Source organism: Ciona robusta, chromosome 5, assembly GCF_009617815.1.
Source record: "Ciona robusta chromosome 5, ASM961781v2".
NCBI classification, from domain to species: Eukaryota; Metazoa; Chordata; class Ascidiacea; order Phlebobranchia; family Cionidae; genus Ciona; species Ciona robusta.
The window spans coordinates 3,784,727-3,803,980 of NC_143239.1; the positions used below are offsets into that span (position 1 = coordinate 3,784,727).

Sequence of the window (19,254 nt, forward strand, 5' to 3'; positions counted from 1 at the left end):
AAAATGGATTAAAGTTAAAATTCCTATAATGTTGTAAATGCTCACAAAGTGATATGTCTTGTTCAAAGGTAGAATATATATTTTAAAGAATGAGGTATTACCCCTTTTTTGGCAAGACCCAATAGTAAAGCAAGGGTTTAAACTCAATTTTACTTTAAAAAGTCAAAACAACCATAACAGACATCGATAAGTTTGACTGCTGATGATGACATAAAATGAGGCAAATATAGAAGCAACATATTCAATCGACCACACTACATACATCAACCTTGGCTATTTTTACAAATACAGCAGCAAGAACAGACCAAACCATTGGGTTAAATAAATACAATTTTTACATTAAAAACCGCTCTGAAGTATAGTTAAATATTAAGCTATTATTACTGTTTCAGATGTAAAAAAAATCGTGCATTGATAATGAGCATGCGCCATAAAGCTTTGATATAAATTTTAACATCTACAACCTCAGATGACAATCTTGATTTTTAATCGCTTTATACCCTTTTTTATCACACAGAGCAGCAATATATAAATAATATGGCGATTACACAAAAAAAGCAAAATCAAATTAAAGTGCATCTAAATTGCTAAAATGATCAATTGATATAAAGATTGCATAGAAAAAAGTGTGCATGAAAATAATTAAAGTGATAAGACAAACAAACTGCATATAATCCGTACAGTGGTGAAACATTATGGTTATGGCCTGAACCTTCACGTTTCAATGCTTAAATAATTGGAGGTGCAAAGTGTTCTGAAATGAAGGGAGCTGTTAAAATTCTTATTTACACCTACACCAGAATCCAAATAAAACATGATTCACTAACTTTTATCTTCACCTTATCATGTAACCGTATTTAACACAATTATTCTCTACCTGTGCAGTAAGAAATTGTTGAAATGGTAGTTTCACCAGTGTGCCAACCATGCACCAGTCGCATGTCCAGGTATATCAACTTCCTATTAAACAAACTTATTATAGCTAATTTATACACACTAAGGTAAGCTATATGTTAGTAGATACTTTTCAAATGCATATAATGGGTAAAGTCTTGAGTGCAGGAAAATGACACAGCCTGTTGATGTGGCATAGTGTTAGCATGGATCCGAGTTCAAGGCTTGACACTGCTTAAATTGTGGTTGTCTTTTGGCAAAACACTTAACTGCAATTGCCCTAACCCCACGGCCCCCTATGGGTTGTCTAAATTGTCAGCCATAAAAAGACTATCACCCGTAAAATTATTTACATAGTTACTTGTCAGCAGACATAAGGTGTATAAAACAAACACCTATATCATACCGACTGTCATTGCACTTCCACATAAGAATAAATAAGACTCAATAATTTAAAAATATAATTTACATATACAAGCCAAATAAAAATAGACAATAATTACAAGCTGTTGGGACAGTTCAGCAGCAGCACGTTGTAGAACCAGAAGAGTCTTCTGTAACTTGGAAACATCAGCCCAGGGTGGATATCTGATTGATAGCTTTGAGATGCTTCGAACACAGGAGGCAAAACAAGAGAATATATCATCGTCCAACATCCCTGAGCCATACACTGCTTCTTCACAATCAATCTCAATTTCAATCTACAATAAAAGCAAAACAACTGTTAGTCTTCATATGCTTTAACTATACAAATTTTGGCATATCATTTGCATTTAAACTGATAACTAAGTCTATATACAAGTATAAACTCCATAAACCTGTGAATCCCGTTGCTGCATAACTTCACAGAAACATTCTTTATAATGTAACATGTTTCTTATAATAGCTATATGCAACTTCTTGACTTCCAGTAAATGAGGACGAAGGGCATTCCACATCGACTCATTCAAGTCTATCTTGGGAATTTTTAAACACTGGACCTGAAATTTAATAACAAAGTTTAAACTGTCATTTTTTTAAGTATTATACCTTATAGTGCATTGTGATATGACCTATGGTTTAATAGGTAGGACAAATTTTACAAATTATATATTCATATAGTTTTATATGCAACATGTAATTGACTAATTGTAATGTAGGAAACTAGGCATGCAGCCATGTACAATCTGAAAATTGTTTCACTGTTGCATTTAAACTGGTTACAGTTAAATTAAATGTTTTTTTTTAACCTTAACTTGTGACCCTCGAATGCTGTTCAAGAATGTTTCCAACGATTCGTTTCCTCTTCCTCGCGTTACTGTGAGGTAAAGGTTGTAAGGTTTTGAGGAAGATTTTAAAGCAAAGGCAAGATCACTGGCTGCAGTGAGCTGTGTAGGGGCACACAGTTCAATATCAGTGGTCAAGCAATATCCAAACCTTTGGCATGTTTCTTTTTCGTTAGATTCATGCACCCACCCAGCAATGCGGATCAGATTTTGGTTAAATTCTTGGGAGTTCTCAGTTAACATTGCTGTTGAAATGAGGGACTTAAGCATGACTTTTTTTTCTTCAAAATCTTGAATCATGCAGGATGGGAAAATCATATTCAGTGATTTAAATGAGGTAGAGTTACAAATGCCGAACATAAAGCGTGTCACAACTTCCCACTGCATGTCTTTGAATGTATCCTGAAGTCTTCTGAACTCATCTTTTGGGGCAAACAGGATCAAGTGAACTGCTGCCAGGAACTCCTGCCATGTTAGGTGCGTGAAGTAGCTCCGTTTGCTTCCTTCCAAGATTCTCATCCGAAGGCCACACGACTTATCCACGTAGGTGTGCAGAAAGTTGTTTATCATGGCCTCACCAATTCCTACCTGTGCAAAATCTTTTTTCTCAAAGACCAGTTTCCTTTCAACAAGACCTTTGAAAGCAAGGTGGGCAAGTTTGACCATGTGTGTGCTAATTTCTTGTTCATCCGTATTCATCTGCAGATGACTTGACGTGATGAAGTCAGTGAGTGTTGAAATCAGCACTTCAGTCATGGAATTGATGTTACGGCCAGAAGACAGCTTTAAATGTAAGCAATTCATGATGTAGATACAGTTGATTGGGACATAGCACAATGCAGCCAGGTGAGGGCATTCAGCTAACTTCTGTTTAACAGCAGCATAACCCTCTTCTCCACATATCTGTATACCTAGCTCACCCTGTGCAGGTTTCTCAATTCCAAGTACCTCTGCTAAAGAACTTGGGCGGCAGTCAGGATGAAGCTGGTACAACTGACTGGATCTGGATGTGATCAGTTTTATAGCGTTTGGAAGAAGATGTCCATTTAACAGGTTTTTAACAATATCAATCACCCTTTCTTTGCTGTTGGGTTTACATCTCCTTACAGGGGTTGAAAACTCAGTTGTAACACTTGATTCATCAAGACCATCAAGCACAATAACCACGTTTTGACTGGTATACAGTACATTCAACAATGCCTTGATCTCCTCGTCTGTGTGGTTACAAAATTCGGTACTTGTTTCAAGGAGAAATTCCATAAGGGTGACATTTTTCTCAAAGTTCACCGTCTTGATTGATATGTAGAACAAATACTGTGTATTTGGCATCATCTTTTTATCAAGAATTGCTCTTGTCACAATCTTAGTAAGGGTGCTCTTCCCAACACCAGGAAGGCCTACTACACCTACAATGTTGCCATGCCTTCGAATATACCTGTCTTTGGCCTCATCATTATTGCAGAATTTATCCGCCTTCTTCTTTGCTACTTCTTTAGCATTATCAAAGATTTGATTAAGCTGAATAGAGCTGTGTGGCATGTACATCTCATTCAGATGTCTACGGTCCATGTATTGCTTCCAATCATCATCTGACCTTTGCCTGACCTCTGCGATTTCCAGTCGAACGGTTTTCCCAGCATGATTGATCTCTATCGGCAATGGTGACTCTCCAACTATGACTTTTGCATTTACTTCCAAGTTCTTCTGCAGTGTTAAACCTGAAATAAATGGGAGTCATTAACAGTCACCAATTTCCCATATAATATTATGTTTTGCCTGTTCTGAATAGAGAACAGAGTAAGAGCTATTTTGATGCAAAGGTAATGAAAATCACATTAAAATCAGGGCACCCTACAACATTAAATAGAGTGCATTGGCAATTACTGAATAAAAATTACCAACCTAGTTCTTCGGGGTCAGTAGAAACTGCAGCAGGGTGCAAATTTGGATTTAGCAAAGTCATGTGGACATCTCCATAGACCTGACCAATCATATCAGATGACTGGCATTTAACTTTGCTGTGACCACATGTGGGTTCCTCATTGCTCTGCATTGAAAATGGTGATTTGGGAGTTGTTTCTTCATTTTCAAACTCGGAAAGAGATACTCGATGCTCTGGTGGACTTTTAATAGTATGCGATTCAGGTAATTTGGGAATTGTTTCATTACTTGGCAATCCAGAAACTTTCAACAGCAATTTGGGTTGCGTTTCTTCTTTCTCTAAGTCAGGAGCTGACACTGGTATCTTAGGAACAGTTTCTTCTAATTCGCACCTAGGTAGTTTAGGAGTGGTTTCTTCAATATTTGATTCAGACACTGCCAGCAACGACTTAGGTAGTGTCTCATTTTCTTCTTCAGCGACTAACACTGACTTTGGTATTGTTTCTGAATTATCTGGGTCAGAAGATGATGAAACCATTTTAACATCAAGAGGAAGTTTTGGTATAGTATCTGAACTTATTTGTCTGCTATCCAAGAGTATTGTTTCTGTTTTATTCATGCTGGCCAAGCTGGAATTTCTGCAGATAAATTATATATTCAATGAAGCAGCCTAATGCAAAATATTTAATTTAAGCAGCTTAATGCATAATAAAAACCAACTTAATCTGTATGTAGAAGTGGAACAACAGCGCACATTTCGTTAAATTAATACTGAAAAATAAACACAGCATACCTGTTGTTTTACAGTTGTTTCTTACTGCTACCGTCCATCGTTCGCGAGCATAAACCGACTTCGGTAAGCCATGAAATTTATTCGATTGGAATACATAAATGCTGGTATATAATACACAATAAAGTACGTCGTTTACAGGAACGGGAACAAGCTACGTGATGCGGAACTTTCGGAATAACAAACCAACAACAAGAACTTACGACCACATTCAGTCAAGCAAAACAAATAAACAGATCTTCATTCATAGAAATCGTAAACCAGACACTGTGTATAAAGATTTATCCAAAGTATAAAATGTTTAGTATAGAAATAGAATATGCACTGCTTTAACATAATTTTTCCACTACAGATGTTATGCATTATTTCAATTAACTAAGTCTGGTATTTATATATACGTACATGTTTGTTTTTGTTGTAGCGCGTGTGTTCTTGGACATCATACGTAACAATTTTTGGTCTCGTGACCATGGTGTAGTAATATATATTTGTTTCGATTGATACATTTGTACCGGGCGCTATTGCGCATGCGCTAAGTCGCTACTACGCAGTAGGTCAGAACAAATACAATACAAGCTTTAATAAATTAGTTTCAGGGAAAAAATATTACTAAACATATTTTGCACGGTTCCAAGGTACATTTCTACCATATGTACTTTTGGCGTCGCTACAATTCATTTTTAGGTATTACGGTCTATTTATGGTATAGTGCCTATGGCCTACTCAATGTATTGAGTGTAATACGCCGGAAACATATCACACGTAGATATAAATATTTTTTCGGACGATAGGAAAGAACAATATGCAAAGAAATGCGATGTAAAAGGTAGGCTATATATTCGAAGTCGTATTGATCTGACTGTGCACCTTATCGACCATGGCAGATGTAAACGACGTCATTTGCGGCCAATAAGTCCGGACGCCATATTTGCAGTCTGCATTTTATTATTCTTGCCGACGAAAAGATTTTTGCAAATGGTCAAAACAACAGCGAAGCGAAACAGCAAAGTCAATTATCCGCCACCCAATAGACGTGAACAGCTGGTTGTGACGAAGAACAGGCGCATCCTGAATTTTTAATTGGATAGCGTCTTTTTAGGTCTTGCTTATATGTTTAGAACACGAGACAGCGAGCCCAAAAGGATTGATTCTAAGATATAGGTGAGGCCAATTCCGTGTATAGGTAAACTTCTTTTTATTATCTTATATTCATCCGCCAAAGTGAATATGCACCAGTTAGACAGTAGCAGGCGTGGAATATATGCAAGGCTATGAACCAGTAGACGTGTTAATGGATGTTTTTTTTAAGTTAAATATTTAAATTAACGTAATGTTGTAAAATACACATAGTAGGATGAAAGAAGAAGGGGCACCTTTAGCACATAATATCCAAATATCTTAATGGTGTTTTAAACAATTTACAACTGTCTATGAAAGTCGTGAGGATACGGTTTAATAATTCATTAAAAGTTCTTTGTTTACTATCAAATGCAACGAGTAAAGAGAATAAAAAGGTGTCCCATCTTCCTCCACCATATTATATAGGCTTCTTATAGCATAACCCCTGTATTCCTTGTATTTCGGTAGCGATATCGCCAAATAGGGCATTATCTATATATTTTCAACTTTTAGACTTTCTATATAGGCTATTCGTTTATAATATATATCTTGTATACTGTGGTATTGTATTTTGGATTCAACAATATAGTTCAAAACGAAATGGAATTATACTCACTTGTTCGAATTCTTGCATTCATGCATGTTGCTTTGAACCGTGGTGAAGGTAAGTTTGTGATTTAATGGTATGAATTTATATACTCCGCGAAACCAAGGGAACAGTATAGATTCCGACTACGTTTAGTTTGAAGATTATCGAGTTTCGGGTATTGTAAAACAATGCGGTTTAAAACAAAAACAATTATTGGAGTTTAATATAAACACTTTTGAAGTAGACTAAATATATAAAGGCTTCTTCAAATACACATACAATTTTAAGATATAAACGGTTAAACTGCGAGTTTATATATATATGCCAATATTTAGCAGGGCATACAAATTTTTATATTAGAGGGGGGGATGTGGGACACTTAAGCACATATTGCTTCCTACTTCAAACTACGTGTCGATTTTGGGTGATATACCATGAATGTGCACTATCCTCCCTTTATCAATTGACAACACTTAAAAATAATTAAATTAAAACACACAAGGAATTGACTTTTTAGGTCGAATGTAACAATAGAATTTCATGTCGAATAAACATAATAAATCTTTTTGTTAGAGACTGTATAATCAAATCTTGTAGCGGAAAGATTATTCCCTTTTATCCACTTACGTGTGGACGCCTGAACCATTAAAAAGAAAGACGATTTTGTTCAAGAAAAACAATGATGAACGATTTAAAGGATTTTACATGAAAACGAAATACTGTCAGAGTATAATCATTTCCGATGTCCTCAACTATTATGCCTTTATTTTTAAATAAATTCGTTCAGGCATTTTAAGTGCGTTTAAACTCAACAGACATATATATGTTATTAGTGCAGTGACGCGTATGATGTACTTATTATGGCAGACTTGAATTATCGACGTTGCACTAATGCATTTGCTGACGTAGGACCTGGGTATTAGGAGTTCATATTTAATACTCTATCATTACGTTTGAGTTTCTATTCTTAAGTATTAAAAGAAAATTATAATTTCTTCAAAGGTTAATGACTTTCGAGTTCCATTAAACGATTGGTGGTATTTGTGTGGGTTAGTGAACCAATACAATAACAAACAATCAATTCTTAATAAATAATCCAATATATATGTACCATTGGAAATCCGAATAAATATTGGGACATTTTCATTCTTTTTTCTTGTCCTATTTGGTGGTAAACAAATAATATGTACAAGCAGAGTTATATAACCGTAACCCCGCGACTATAAAAGAGGGTTGGTGAAAGTTAAAAAACACAATTAGGAAATATGGGTTTTATTGGTAAAGTAGGATGGGGGAAGATGGGATACCTCTTCATTCTGTTTTCTCGTCTCATTTGGCAGTAAACAAAGAACATTTAAAGAATTATAAAACCGTATACCCTCACGACTCCTGTATACAGTTGTTAATTGTTTAAAACAAGATCAGGATATTATAATACTATGTGCTAAAGGTGTCCCATCTTTTCCCACCTTACCATATTTCATCTTACCCCAGGAGGAAAATAGTGTATTTTAATTAAAGCTATAACAACATGCCAACCTTGCGTTTTATTCTACTTTTCTGCGGCCAAAAGTTTTTAAGATATCATCGCCTTGTTATCACATACAATATTAATCTCACCGCATTTATCGTCATTGTACATCAACACTCAGTCTTGTATATACGCTTGTTTTGCATTACAAACTAGTCACGGGTACATTCAAAAAGTTTGCATGGTGTTACGCTGTACTAAATTATGTAGACATGATGCATGTTTAATATGTGGACACGCAAAATATGTCAACCACAAGCTTTTCTCCGCAAAACAGCAGTCAGAAAAAGTGTGGTCATATGCGCTTAACTTCCAGAGATCATAACACTTTTAGCACCTTTAGCACATAATATCTCTTTTGAGTCTCAAAGTTTACTCAGATTTTAATCATATTATAGCAAGGATTGTAAGCGGTGGCTGTTTTGAAAGAAAGTACTCCACGATGCAAATCCCAAAGCAAAACATTTTTATAGCTGCCACATGGTCTTAACTGGGCATTCCATTTAGGCAAGAAAATTTATGAGTTAAATAATTTATGCTGTAAATTTCGAAACGTGGTTTCGATTAACTGCTGTAGAACAGTAGATAAGGTAAACACATAGGTAACCAGTAACTTCTATCATATATTCTTCCATTGTATGTTGTTTGGCAAAAAACAACATGTGGGATTACGTGGCGGTGACTCCCCTGTCCTTTTAATAACCACTTGAATCACATTAATCTACATTCCCATAGCACGTCACCACTCTGCTGAGATCATCCAACGTCCTGATGACGTAATTGGGGCTGATTGCGGCAAGGAGATACGAGTGACGTGTATGGCTCGATCACGTGACGAACCAAAGGTATAGAAACCCTAATAAAAATATAGTGATTTGACGTCCAACTTAAAACACTTTTTTGTTTGTTTTTGGGGATAAAATCGCAGTTTTTCTGGTGGTCTTTATTTTGTGTTCAAAAACCTGCTAAAACACCGTAAATTATGAAATAACTTGTAACACAACAGATAACACGACCCACGCCAGACATTGAATGGTGGTTCAAGGAACAACAGGAGTCTATGACGTCACAATCACGAAAAATACACCGACTGGACAGAGAAGAAAGAGTAAAAATATTAGTGGAGGTAATTTTGGTGATATCATAGTAACTGTAGGCCTGTGGGGTATAAGACAGAATACCGTTAGCAACTGTACCCCATCTTTTCTGATCATGATTTTTAACATTTGACAATGCTCTTTTAGAGTCGCGGGGTTGCGGTTATATAATCCTGTAAATATTCTTTGTTTATTACCAAATGAGACGAAAAGATAAAATAAAAAAAATATTTTTAATTCTAAGATAATTTGATCCCCATCCTACTAAACTTACGTTACACCTACACAAAAAAAAATTCTTAGGTGTTCACAGTGGTCAAAAGTACCTTGATAATCAAGGATGCGCAGCCAGGCGACGAAGGCGTATATCAGTGCAGAGCAAGTAATAGTCCTAACCGTTATAAAGAGGGAGTTAATTTGTACCAGCACTGGAAAATCGAAGAGGCCCCCGTGACTAATATGAAGTGTGGAGAAGGTGATTATTAAAGTAATAAATTATGCATAATGCTTATAGCATTGTTTAGTTTAACTTAATGCCGCATCATCAATTATATAGTGCTGGTCGGTGCACGAGATGGGTTATATTGTGGGGTAAGATGGGATACCTTTAGCACATAATACCCGAACATTCTGATAATTTTAAAACAAATAACAACGGTCTATGAGAGTTGTAAGAATACAGTTTTATAATTCTTTAAATTTTCTTTGTTTACTTTCAATTGGGACGAGAAAATAGAATGAAAGGTATACTACAACATACTATAAAGCTAATATATGAAAGTTTTTGATGCTCTTATACATCCATGTACCTTACGTGACAGCTATTACAATAGCAACAACATTCGCGGATGTCGCACCTACGTCATCTTATAACAGGTCTGTATTAAGTGACGTCATTAACCTTGCAATGACGTCAATACCTAACATCAAGAAATCTAATGATATATACGAAAAGCAAGAACCAGGTATTTGACAAAAAATAAATAATCTGTTAACAGAAATTTCCCATTTTGGCAGTTTTATTTCTAGCGCCGAATTGGCAAAAATGATGCTCGGTTTTAGATGTTCCTCATTTGTCCGGTAAAGAAACAATAATTTAGGAACTTAATATGCAAAACTCTTTATTTGTAGAAACGCCAAATCGAAGGAAGGTTCGCCCAATTATTAATCGACCACCACGGAGAAGCACAGCACCAAATAATACAACCGGTAGAGGGACAGGTAAAGTTATTATTAGAGTCTCGATTTTCAAAACCGATACATATACAGTTTGTACTCTATTTGGGTGAGGTTTCGTGGCGTTGCGGACCATGGGTCATAGAATTTATTAGGCAAGAATGGGCCTATTACTCAAACGTATAGAGTTAAGATTTTTACTCGCAATGAAACAGGTGTTCATCTCAAATCTATAGTTTTCTTATTAGCTATAAAAGGCGTAATAAGACGTTTTAGTCACTTTATAAGGTTTAATAGAGTGCCTAAAAGTAGTGAAAGTATATGGAACTTTTTTCTGGTTTGGGTAGGATAGTTCATGTTGTCATTCTCTTTTATCGCCGTCTCATTTATTGATAAACTTTAAAGAATTTTTAGCCGTATGTCGTAAAAACGACCCCAAAACAACCAGGTAATTTGGAATACCGATTTTTAACGCTATCAATCTTGCTCCAAAATTTTATAGAACCAAAATGTTGTTAATTATTTGTAATGTAATAGGTTGCGCCCTACTAAATTATATGTTTCACATTTTTTGTTGTTATATATTTTCTCAATATTTTTCTAGGTTCCACATTTCATCAAAGCCTGCATGTCCTGCTTTCGTCTCTTATCTTCTTATCTTGTATTGTGACGTTATAAAGCATATGTTTATCTTCCGATGGATTGTATAACATAATCACTGTGATCAAACAATGCGGCCATCAGACACGCCCCCGGAATGTAAAACCCAGAGAGGGATTACCGAAATCGCCCTCACTAATGGATATTTCAAGGACAGACACCGCCGCAACAATACCGAAAAGACGAATTGCATTTCGGCGTTTTAAATTAGAAAATCTGTCAATTTAGCGGTTTGGTCTTTTGAAAAATGTTGTTTGATGTTGGGTTAATTTGAGACCAAAGTTCAGATCGCACAATTTTGATCAAAATTTATTCTGTTATTTTCCTGTTTCAATCATGTTGATATATTGCTTGAAATAAAATTTCTTTCACGATTGATACGACGCTGCGTTAACGCCGTTGGTCCTTACAATGGTTTTGATTTTTAGGCATATGTTACATCGTCTAAAAAGATCCCACAGCAAAAACGTATCGGAACTTATTTGACCTAACAACAAAAATTAGAATGATTGAGTTTATAACGCGCATTGGACGACTCTGTTTAAGTAACCCCGGCGTGTACAGCTATGATGGATTCGACTAATATATTGACCAATATTTACATTTATTCGTTAGCCTTGAGTGACGTACGTAGCTTGACCTTGGTCTAGGTTCAAAGTCTTAATAACAATAAAACTTGTCTATCAATTGTTGAAAACGTACAAAAATAAACATATTTTGAATTACCTCTTAAAACTGCACAAAAAATAGCCCAATTATAACAGCGATACAAAAAACGTAAATCGTTCACCCGTTTTATTGTTGTAGCATCATGTACAAAGTCACGTAATAATATCCAAATGTCATGAATTTAAACAACCAATAACGGTCTATAAAAGTCGCGATCACGACTATCCTCAAGGATGGTGTTATAATTTTGTGAATGTTCTTTATTTACTATGAAATGGGACGAGACAATTTAATAAAACGGTGTCCCATCTTCCCTCATCTTACTATATATTGTTAAAACTTTGGCAAAATAATAAAAAAAAATTGTGGCACCAAAGCTTTGGTATTAATTGGTGCTTAATATTGGGCTATGTCCGCCAAAGGTGACAACTTCAAAACTCTGCAGCGATGCTGCTGCGCGCTCAAGGTTAGCAAATTGCAGCAAATATGTTTGCCAACCAAAGTTCCTACATGTGACGCACGCACGAAGGTCGAAATTTGAAAGAACCTTGAAAAGGTTTCCCAGAACCGCATTTGAAGTGGACCAAGTTTCGTTATAAAAGCTGCGGTCGCAAACAGAAGTCTCATATCAGAGGCATACGTCGTAGTATAAGATGGCTGCGTTAGCAATTCAAGCAATTGAGGCTTACAATGAGACAATGTATAGACCCGGTAAACTTAATTTTATTAACAAAAAAACAAAGTTATAAACCAAAAAATAGTATTTGTAAGGGTTACAACTTCTGCATTTGTATTTTATATCTTACTAATTTTGCATTCACCGAAAATATTTTTTTTTAAAATTAAATCAAATGATTTATAAGCTAATATGTGTATAATGTTGAATGTGTATTTTTTTTAGATTGTTTTAAACCGTACTGTTTCTATCACGCAGATCCGAGGTCCCTGGCCTACCCACTGATCGAGTCTCATGCCTTCAACGTGTGCAGCACACTTCTGTATCTATTTATTGTTATTTTTGCCGGGCCGCGGTACATGAAAAATAGGAAAGCTTTCGATCTACGAAAAGCTATAGTTGTTTATAATCTTACCATGGTTGTTGTTTCGGCATGGATGGTATACGAGGTGAGAGGAATGTATATTATGACTATCAAAATCAAATGGGGCTATATTATTTAACCCATCGGTGACCGGGTGAATGCTTAACGCCCCTACCATTAAAGGCTTAAGTGTTTTGGGCAAGACACTTACACAGCAATTGCTCGAACACAGTGGCTCCTTATGGGTTGTCTAAGTTGTCTGCCATATAACCCAAAAATAAAAAGAATCTTTCATAATCACTTACAAAATAAAACAAGTTAAATTCAATCTTGCATTTATTTTTATGATGAAACTTATACCTCATTTTTTACAGTTTTTGGCTGCCGGTTGGGCAACTGGCTATTCATTAACGTGTCAGAAAGTCGACTACAGTACGTCACCCAAAGGTCTACGAATGCTCCGTGTTTGCTACGTGTATTGGTTATCTAAACACGTCGAGTTTTTAGATACGGTAAGAATAGCTTTCATTTGTATGTATCTGCAGGTTTGAGAATGACAGATGACTGGGAAAAGCCAGCATGTCTGAATGTTATTATCAAAATAATATTTTTTTGTATCGTCGTACTCAAAATTTTAAGATGTAGTAGGGTTGGGAAGGATGGGACACCTTTTCCTTCTATTGTCTCGTCCCATTCTGCAGTGATCACGACTCCCATGAACCGTTGTTAGTTGTTTAAAACTCCGCCTATACGTTAAACAACCCGATTGTAATTGCGCTTATAACAGCGCCATATGTATTTTAAATAGCATAAAATATATTGTCCTATTTATTAATCACTCACGACGTTTTTATTTTGTATGCAGTATTTTTTCATTGCGCGCAAGAAGACGCAACAGATTACATTTCTACATGTGTTCCACCATACGATAATGGCATACACATGGTGGTACGGAGTTAAGTTCGCTGCAGGTTCGTCAATTATATACAATATTGTGTTTACATGCATTTTTACTATAATTACTAAACGAATCAAAGCGCGCCTGTCTATATCGGCCATTTCACTTTATTACATTACAATATCAAAATTTAAACGGGAATCGTTAAAGATGTTTATACATACCTTTAAATTCCGTTTTAGCAGAGCCCAATATTTTTGCCCAACTGAATATAGAGAAATATACAGACAGCTTCTTTGCTGGTATTAACGGTAACCCATCTTGCCCCACCGTACTATATATCTGTGCTTTTATACGATTCCTTAATTCCTGATAAATAAAGAAGGAACTTATATTCAGGTGGCCTTGGGACATTTCATGCTCCTTTGAATTCCTTTGTTCATGTCATCATGTATTTCTATTATGGAATGGCTGCATTGGGTCCGACATACAGAAAATATATTTGGTGGAAGAAATACGTAACTGCTATTCAATTGGTGAGCTATGGACACCTTTACCACAATATACAGTAGGGTGGGGGGAGATGGGACACCTTTGGCACTGAATATCCAAATATCCTGATCTTGTTTTACGTTTTTATAATTCTTTGATTGTTCTTTGGTTACTGTCATATGGGACGAGAAAATAGAATACAAAGGTGTCCAATCCTCCCCCACCCTACTATATATATATAAATATCGTGATCGTATTTTAAACAATTAACAACGGTGCATGGGAGTCCTGGGGATACGGTTTTATAATTTGTTAAATCTTTTTGTTTACTACCAAATCGGACGAGAAAATCGAAGGAAAAGGTGTCCAGTCTCCCCCAAACCGTATACTATATTATATATTTTCTTTTTAACCAGATTCAGTTTGTGATTATCTTTACTCACATTATGAACATTCTGCTGTTCCAAAACTGCGAGTATCCGCCAATCTTGAAGTATATCGTTCTTGCTTATTGTAAGTTGTTGAGTTGAGTTTTTTATTATGCGGATTTTTAAGCTATACTTACTCTTTTCAGGCTGCTCTTTTTTCGTTTTGTTCACGAACTTTTGGATACAAAACTACAGTAAGAAGTCTACGAAGAACTTACCATCAGACAAAGAACAACAACGAGTCAAAGCAGAATAAATGAGATATGCTTATGTTTTTCTTATATTGGCCTTAAACAAACGTTTCTTATTTTTTGCTTTCTGTTTGCGTATAAAACATATATAAAGTCTATATTCATACATTGATTGTTAAAACCTAATAAATGAAATGTATGGAATTGGTTTAAACTCTTTGGAGCATTGATCATATCTTTGGAGCATTGATCGTATCTAAACTGCCACGCTGGGAATGTAAAACCTGTATTATCCTGCCAAGTATGGATGCTAAATAGAAAGTAATAAAATTATTGCTACGCTTTTTACACAAATACACAGTTAGGCTGAAGAAGTTTAGGTTTGAAACACGCTGCTTTGCATGCTCATATAGGACTCTTGTCTGTAGTTGCATCTCGTTACAAGAAACACATCTCAGTTAAAACTAAAGGTGTTTGCTTAACTTAAACCCCAGCATTCTTGTTTTAGCCAACTTCAAACTCCGTTTTTCCAAACATGTAGGCTTCTAAGCGACTATAAGCACTGTCGTCTGTCGATCGCTTGCGTGTACACTTTTGTGTTTTTAATAATGACCTATCTAATCTTGTGTGCAAGGATAATTGAAGTTCCTTCGCATATTACGAGCAGTGACTTCTTTACTCAACCTTAGAAACCATGGGTGGACAAAGAATAGTTTAGTAATGTAAAATCTGCTTTTGGTTTGCAATTTGTACGTACCATTTCTATCGACGACTTTTCCAAACTTAGGGGATTTTATTTTTTCTTTAAAGTGCGTATAGTACGTTTTGTACTGCACGGTACGACAGGCGAACTATGTGTAGTCAATCTTTAATGTCACTGTTCGAGGGTGATCAATAGCTCTTACCAGCATTGTACACATGCATTATACTTTTTTTTAAATATGAAATAACCGTATAGGCCTACTGTATAGAATATTTCGGTTACACTAGAATTGCGTGTGAAAGGTTTTTGGATTTTATTCTAGTAATTTTGTTCTTTAATTTTAACAGATTTATATAAGCTTATTTTGTTATTTCTTTGTTATAAAACTATATTGAAATATCTGCAACAAGTCATGGGAAATTCTGCATCCACTGACAAAACTCCACAAGGTATTCTAAGTTGCTTTTTCTAATTACTGATAAATTTTATTGCTAGTGTATAGTTTTCAAACAATAAACAAAGAAAATAATAACCAAGAAAAATTAAATGATAAGTATTTTAATGGTTTTTGACAATTTCCCCACTATATTTTACAGCTCCAGCACCAAGCACTGTACCAAGCTACCCCAGTGAATGTCCTATGTCTCAAAGTGAAACTGGGGGACAACAGTGTCCGATGCAGGATAAAATTGATCCAACCAATATGGTACAAAGGAAAAATGCCAATTACTGTCATTTGTTTCGAAATCTTTAATATGAATTATTAGCTTTGTTAACAGGAAAACTGCAACATGTAAACTTTTTCATTTTTTTATGAAATAAGCCCAAACAATAATAAAATAACCCCACATAAAACTCCTTCAACGTAGATGCCACCACCAAATCAAAGACCTTCTCCTGACCAGCCTTTCCCACTTGACACAACACGTGTGGTGTCTAGTATTCCAAAAGGCAATGCACCGGATGGGGAAACATGGGTTTACCCTTCACAGCAAATGTTCTGGAATGCCATGCTGAGAAAAGGGTAAGTGTGTTTTACACAGGTGACATTGTTTGGGATCAAAGAAAGCACACAGTGAGACTGTCATGCACACAATATTTTGAAACAATTTTCCTCCTATTGGTTGTGCTGTTTTATGATGCAGTGCAGGAGTTCCATGGTAGCCCACTCTAGTATTTTATCATATTTTAAAACATGAAGGCCTAAATATATTCAAATAAAATCAAAGTAAACATAATCTCCACATGAATTTATACTTTCAAACGATTTTGTTAGTTCTGCCATAATAAAAAGTTAATTTTCTTAAATTAAGTTACATTTAACTGCATTTAAACAGCTGGAGGTGGAAGGAGGATGAACCTCAACAAACTGATATGGCGAACATCATATCCATTCATAATGCAAATAATGAACAAGCATGGCAAGAAGTGCTGAAGTGGGAAGCATTTCATGCTAAGTAAGACACTTATTTGTGTTTGTCTACCTATTTTAAATTCTAATAAAAATGGCATATTTATTCATACTGCAAAGGAAACTTATTTCTGTTAGTCTACTTATTTTAAATTATAAAAAAAATGGCAAAATTATGTTTTTTTTCATGATTATACAGCTTATTTTAATGAATATACAGATTAAACATATTATTTTATCACAGGGAATGTCCATGTGGTCCAAAACTAGTCAAATTTGGTGGAAAAGCAACCGATTTTTCACCTCGAGCAAGACTTAGAAGTTGGATGGGGTAAGAATTTTATTTATTATGTTCCTTAAATACTTTGCTATTTTATTAATTAACACAATCAATCTAGTTTTTTTTCTCTAAAAATATTCTTATATTTTCCTAAATGAACATAAAGAATGGTTACATGTCTAATTTCATTAATACATTAAGGAAATGTACGAGAGTATTGTATTGTTATTGGCCATATGCCCATATACTGTATTTGAGTCTAACCTTTGTATTATGTCGTGCTTAGATACGAGTTACCATTTGATCGTCACGATTGGATTGTTGATCGATGTGGAAAACAAGTTCGATATATAATCGATTATTATGATGGTGGAATCGTGGACCCTGATACTTATCAATTCACCTTACTGGTTTGTTAGTTTTAAAAAAAGCAAGGCTTCACAAACATGTTGATTCTACAAAAATATGAGTCATAATTTTTGACTGTATTTTGTTCATGCAGGATGTGAGACCAGCTCTAGACTCGTTTGGAGCATTTTATGACAGAAGCAAAGCAACACTGATGCGTTGGACAAGCTCATATAAAGCTGGTGGTGACAGTCGTGTGTATCATGAAGGGTCTGATGCAACAAACAAGCCAAATATGAAAACAGTGACTCACAATGATTCTGATATACCACCTGAATGCCCAATGCATGCAGCAAAGTCTTAAATTTCTTCTTGCTTTTCATGTGAACATTTGAGCTGCTGTTTCATTCTTATTTATTCCTAATAACTTACCGGTGCCAACATGCACTGTGACATTGAAATACACCCAACATTTCAAAAAGTTTTGTAACATGTAAATGCGTCGCAGTGGGTTAGCGCCTCTAGCCGTAAACTTGTCTCTAACAGGCTCTTCACTGCTACCATTGTGGGCGTTATGTGTCTTTGGGCAAGACCCTTCGCGGCAATTGCTACAACCCAGTGGTCACTATGTCATAGGACATAGTTTTGAAATAGCTCTTACAAATAGGTGCTTGCACCAGAAGCCCTGTTACCAACTATAAAATTACGTACAATATTATTTACTTTGGGTATGCTCTTCATTCATCTAATTCAAAAGCAACACATGTATTGAACTATAAGGTTTGTATTGAGATGAAAACAGTAAATTTTCGGTGCTAGTTGCAAATGACAAATAAAAAATACCAATATATATGGAAAACACTTAATTTGCTTCCAAAGCTAGTCTTTGCTTTTCTCTTGCCATTAACCGCTTTGTTCTCTCATATTCCAACATGCGATGCTTGATGCTAAATACAAATAAGGTTTAGTATTATTTAGTAATATTGAACGCAATATGGTTTTCGTTAAAGATTTGTTAAAAAAAAATGAAAAAACTGTAGATATATATATATTAGAAAACATGCTCACTCATTCACTGTACAGTGCTGATACTTCTCAATCAAAGGTCGACAATTGTAGAGCTCTGGAAACCATTCTCTTCGACACTTCATTATATCCATGAACATGTGGGCACAATAATCTCTTTCTTCTCTTCGTAGTGCAGCTTTGTCCATCTCTTCAGATGTAGCAACCATTTCTAAACATGATATACTAAGATTAGAATAGAAAAAATACAGTGTTGTAAATAATATGTGCATATGTTGTTACTGCCAATGCATTGCAAGATTTTTTTAAACGAAGTAAAACATAGATGACCTAGGACAAAATTGAGGATAACCGACTTTTTAACTTACCACGCACAGGCCTTGACGTGTCTTCAAATTTATCAAACACCCATTGTTTATTCAAAGGTTCATTTTCATGATCAATACTTCTACTAAGTCCCCAACCCATATTGGGACAGTCGGCTTATCAAATGCCTGTTGAATAATCTGGCCAAATAAGTTAGGAAAGTTAAAATAAAAATATTTCAGATAAAATAAATGCAATAAAACTAAACTCTGCAGTATTCCCAATCTAGGCACGGTGCAGTACCACCAAGGTTGCAAAGTACATACATTTGATACATACGATACATAAATGTCAATTCTTAATTTGTACATGATCTTTATGGAAGCCGGTGGCAGCGAAATAGATATTTGGGATTTAAGTAAACAGTGTTTTTTTCGGCTGGATTAAAATTAAGATTAAC

The 19,254-nt window shown here is 35.3% G+C and overlaps 5 protein-coding genes across 7 annotated transcripts; 3 read left to right on the forward strand and 2 right to left on the reverse strand.

The window, feature by feature from the left end:
- Positions 1–56: 56 nt before the first annotated feature.
- On the reverse strand, positions 57–5,096 carry LOC149735714 (NACHT, LRR and PYD domains-containing protein 1b allele 1-like). 2 transcript variants are annotated; one of them, XM_089877907.1, is made up of 7 exons: positions 4,834–5,090; positions 4,062–4,678; positions 2,124–3,877; positions 1,713–1,874; positions 1,398–1,595; positions 878–960; positions 57–754 (listed from the first exon to the last, which is right to left on the reverse strand). In XM_089877907.1, the coding sequence occupies exons 2-6, from the start codon at positions 4,657–4,659 to the stop codon at positions 910–912; spliced, it is 2,763 nt and encodes a 920-aa protein (XP_089734033.1). In that variant the 5' UTR covers positions 4,660–4,678; positions 4,834–5,090; the 3' UTR covers positions 57–754; positions 878–909. The 2 variants fall into 2 exon arrangements, with proteins under 2 accessions (XP_089734033.1, XP_089734034.1); XM_089877908.1 differs by lacking the exons at positions 57–754; positions 878–960; positions 1,398–1,595 and having other exon boundaries at positions 2,124–2,191; positions 2,311–3,877; positions 4,834–5,096.
- A 609-nt stretch (positions 5,097–5,705) lies between these two features.
- LOC149735715 (uncharacterized) lies at positions 5,706–11,380 on the forward strand. Of its 2 annotated transcripts, XM_089877957.1 has the most exons (7): positions 5,721–6,613; positions 8,805–8,914; positions 9,076–9,195; positions 9,470–9,641; positions 9,988–10,131; positions 10,298–10,387; positions 10,947–11,380. In XM_089877957.1, exons 1-7 carry the CDS (start codon positions 6,550–6,552, stop codon positions 11,018–11,020), a joined length of 774 nt encoding a protein of 257 aa, XP_089734083.1. In that variant the 5' UTR covers positions 5,721–6,549; the 3' UTR covers positions 11,021–11,380. The 2 variants fall into 2 exon arrangements, with proteins under 2 accessions (XP_089734084.1, XP_089734083.1); XM_089877958.1 differs by lacking the exon at positions 9,988–10,131 and having other exon boundaries at positions 5,706–6,613.
- A 141-nt stretch (positions 11,381–11,521) lies between these two features.
- LOC149735716 (very long chain fatty acid elongase 7-like) lies at positions 11,522–15,764 on the forward strand. The gene is made up of 7 exons (XM_089877950.1): positions 11,522–12,382; positions 12,606–12,796; positions 13,086–13,223; positions 13,577–13,682; positions 14,009–14,145; positions 14,518–14,614; positions 14,676–15,764. Exons 1-7 carry the CDS (start codon positions 12,325–12,327, stop codon positions 14,783–14,785), a joined length of 837 nt encoding a protein of 278 aa, XP_089734076.1. The 5' UTR covers positions 11,522–12,324; the 3' UTR covers positions 14,786–15,764.
- On the forward strand, positions 15,697–17,943 carry LOC149735717 (holocytochrome c-type synthase-like). The gene is made up of 7 exons (XM_089877949.1): positions 15,697–15,872; positions 16,020–16,129; positions 16,293–16,447; positions 16,761–16,880; positions 17,079–17,165; positions 17,401–17,524; positions 17,617–17,943. Exons 1-7 carry the CDS (start codon positions 15,836–15,838, stop codon positions 17,824–17,826), a joined length of 843 nt encoding a protein of 280 aa, XP_089734075.1. The 5' UTR covers positions 15,697–15,835; the 3' UTR covers positions 17,827–17,943.
- Positions 17,944–18,230: 287 nt separating this feature from the next.
- Positions 18,231–19,032, reverse strand: LOC149735718 (NADH dehydrogenase [ubiquinone] 1 beta subcomplex subunit 7-like). The gene is made up of 3 exons (XM_089877974.1): positions 18,857–19,032; positions 18,531–18,699; positions 18,231–18,409 (listed from the first exon to the last, which is right to left on the reverse strand). The coding sequence occupies exons 1-3, from the start codon at positions 18,954–18,956 to the stop codon at positions 18,325–18,327; spliced, it is 354 nt and encodes a 117-aa protein (XP_089734100.1). The 5' UTR covers positions 18,957–19,032; the 3' UTR covers positions 18,231–18,324.
- Positions 19,033–19,254: the final 222 nt, after the last annotated feature.

Bases quoted from the DNA above. Each gene is read 5' to 3' on its own strand.
- LOC149735714 (XM_089877907.1), bottom strand. From the start codon at position 4,659: ATGAATAAAACAGAAACAATACTCTTGGATAGCAGACAAATAAGTTCA. The intron at 3,878-4,061 runs GTTGGTAATTTT...CATTTATTTCAG, and splicing joins TACTGACCCCGAAGAACTAG to GTTTAACACTGCAGAAGAAC. The intron at 1,875-2,123 runs GTTAAAAAAAAA...ATTAAATTTCAG, and splicing joins TTCGAGGGTCACAAGTTAAG to GTCCAGTGTTTAAAAATTCC.
- LOC149735715 (XM_089877957.1), top strand. From the start codon at position 6,550: ATGGAATTATACTCACTTGTTCGAATTCTTGCATTCATGCATGTTGCT. The intron at 6,614-8,804 runs GTAAGTTTGTGA...ACATTCCCATAG, and splicing joins TGCTTTGAACCGTGGTGAAG to CACGTCACCACTCTGCTGAG. The intron at 9,196-9,469 runs GTAATTTTGGTG...AAAAATTCTTAG, and splicing joins GAGTAAAAATATTAGTGGAG to GTGTTCACAGTGGTCAAAAG.
- LOC149735716 (XM_089877950.1), top strand. From the start codon at position 12,325: ATGGCTGCGTTAGCAATTCAAGCAATTGAGGCTTACAATGAGACAATG. The intron at 13,224-13,576 runs GTAAGAATAGCT...TTTTGTATGCAG, and splicing joins ACGTCGAGTTTTTAGATACG to TATTTTTTCATTGCGCGCAA. The intron at 14,615-14,675 runs GTAAGTTGTTGA...TACTCTTTTCAG, and splicing joins GTATATCGTTCTTGCTTATT to GCTGCTCTTTTTTCGTTTTG.
- LOC149735717 (XM_089877949.1), top strand. From the start codon at position 15,836: ATGGGAAATTCTGCATCCACTGACAAAACTCCACAAG. The intron at 15,873-16,019 runs GTATTCTAAGTT...TATATTTTACAG, and splicing joins CACTGACAAAACTCCACAAG to CTCCAGCACCAAGCACTGTA. The intron at 17,525-17,616 runs GTTTGTTAGTTT...TTGTTCATGCAG, and splicing joins CTTATCAATTCACCTTACTG to GATGTGAGACCAGCTCTAGA.
- LOC149735718 (XM_089877974.1), bottom strand. From the start codon at position 18,956: ATGGGTTGGGGACTTAGTAGAAGTATTGATCATGAAAATGAACCTTTG. The intron at 18,700-18,856 runs GTAAGTTAAAAA...TATCATGTTTAG, and splicing joins CACGTCAAGGCCTGTGCGTG to AAATGGTTGCTACATCTGAA. The intron at 18,410-18,530 runs GTGAGCATGTTT...ATTTGTATTTAG, and splicing joins CAGCACTGTACAGTGAATGA to CATCAAGCATCGCATGTTGG.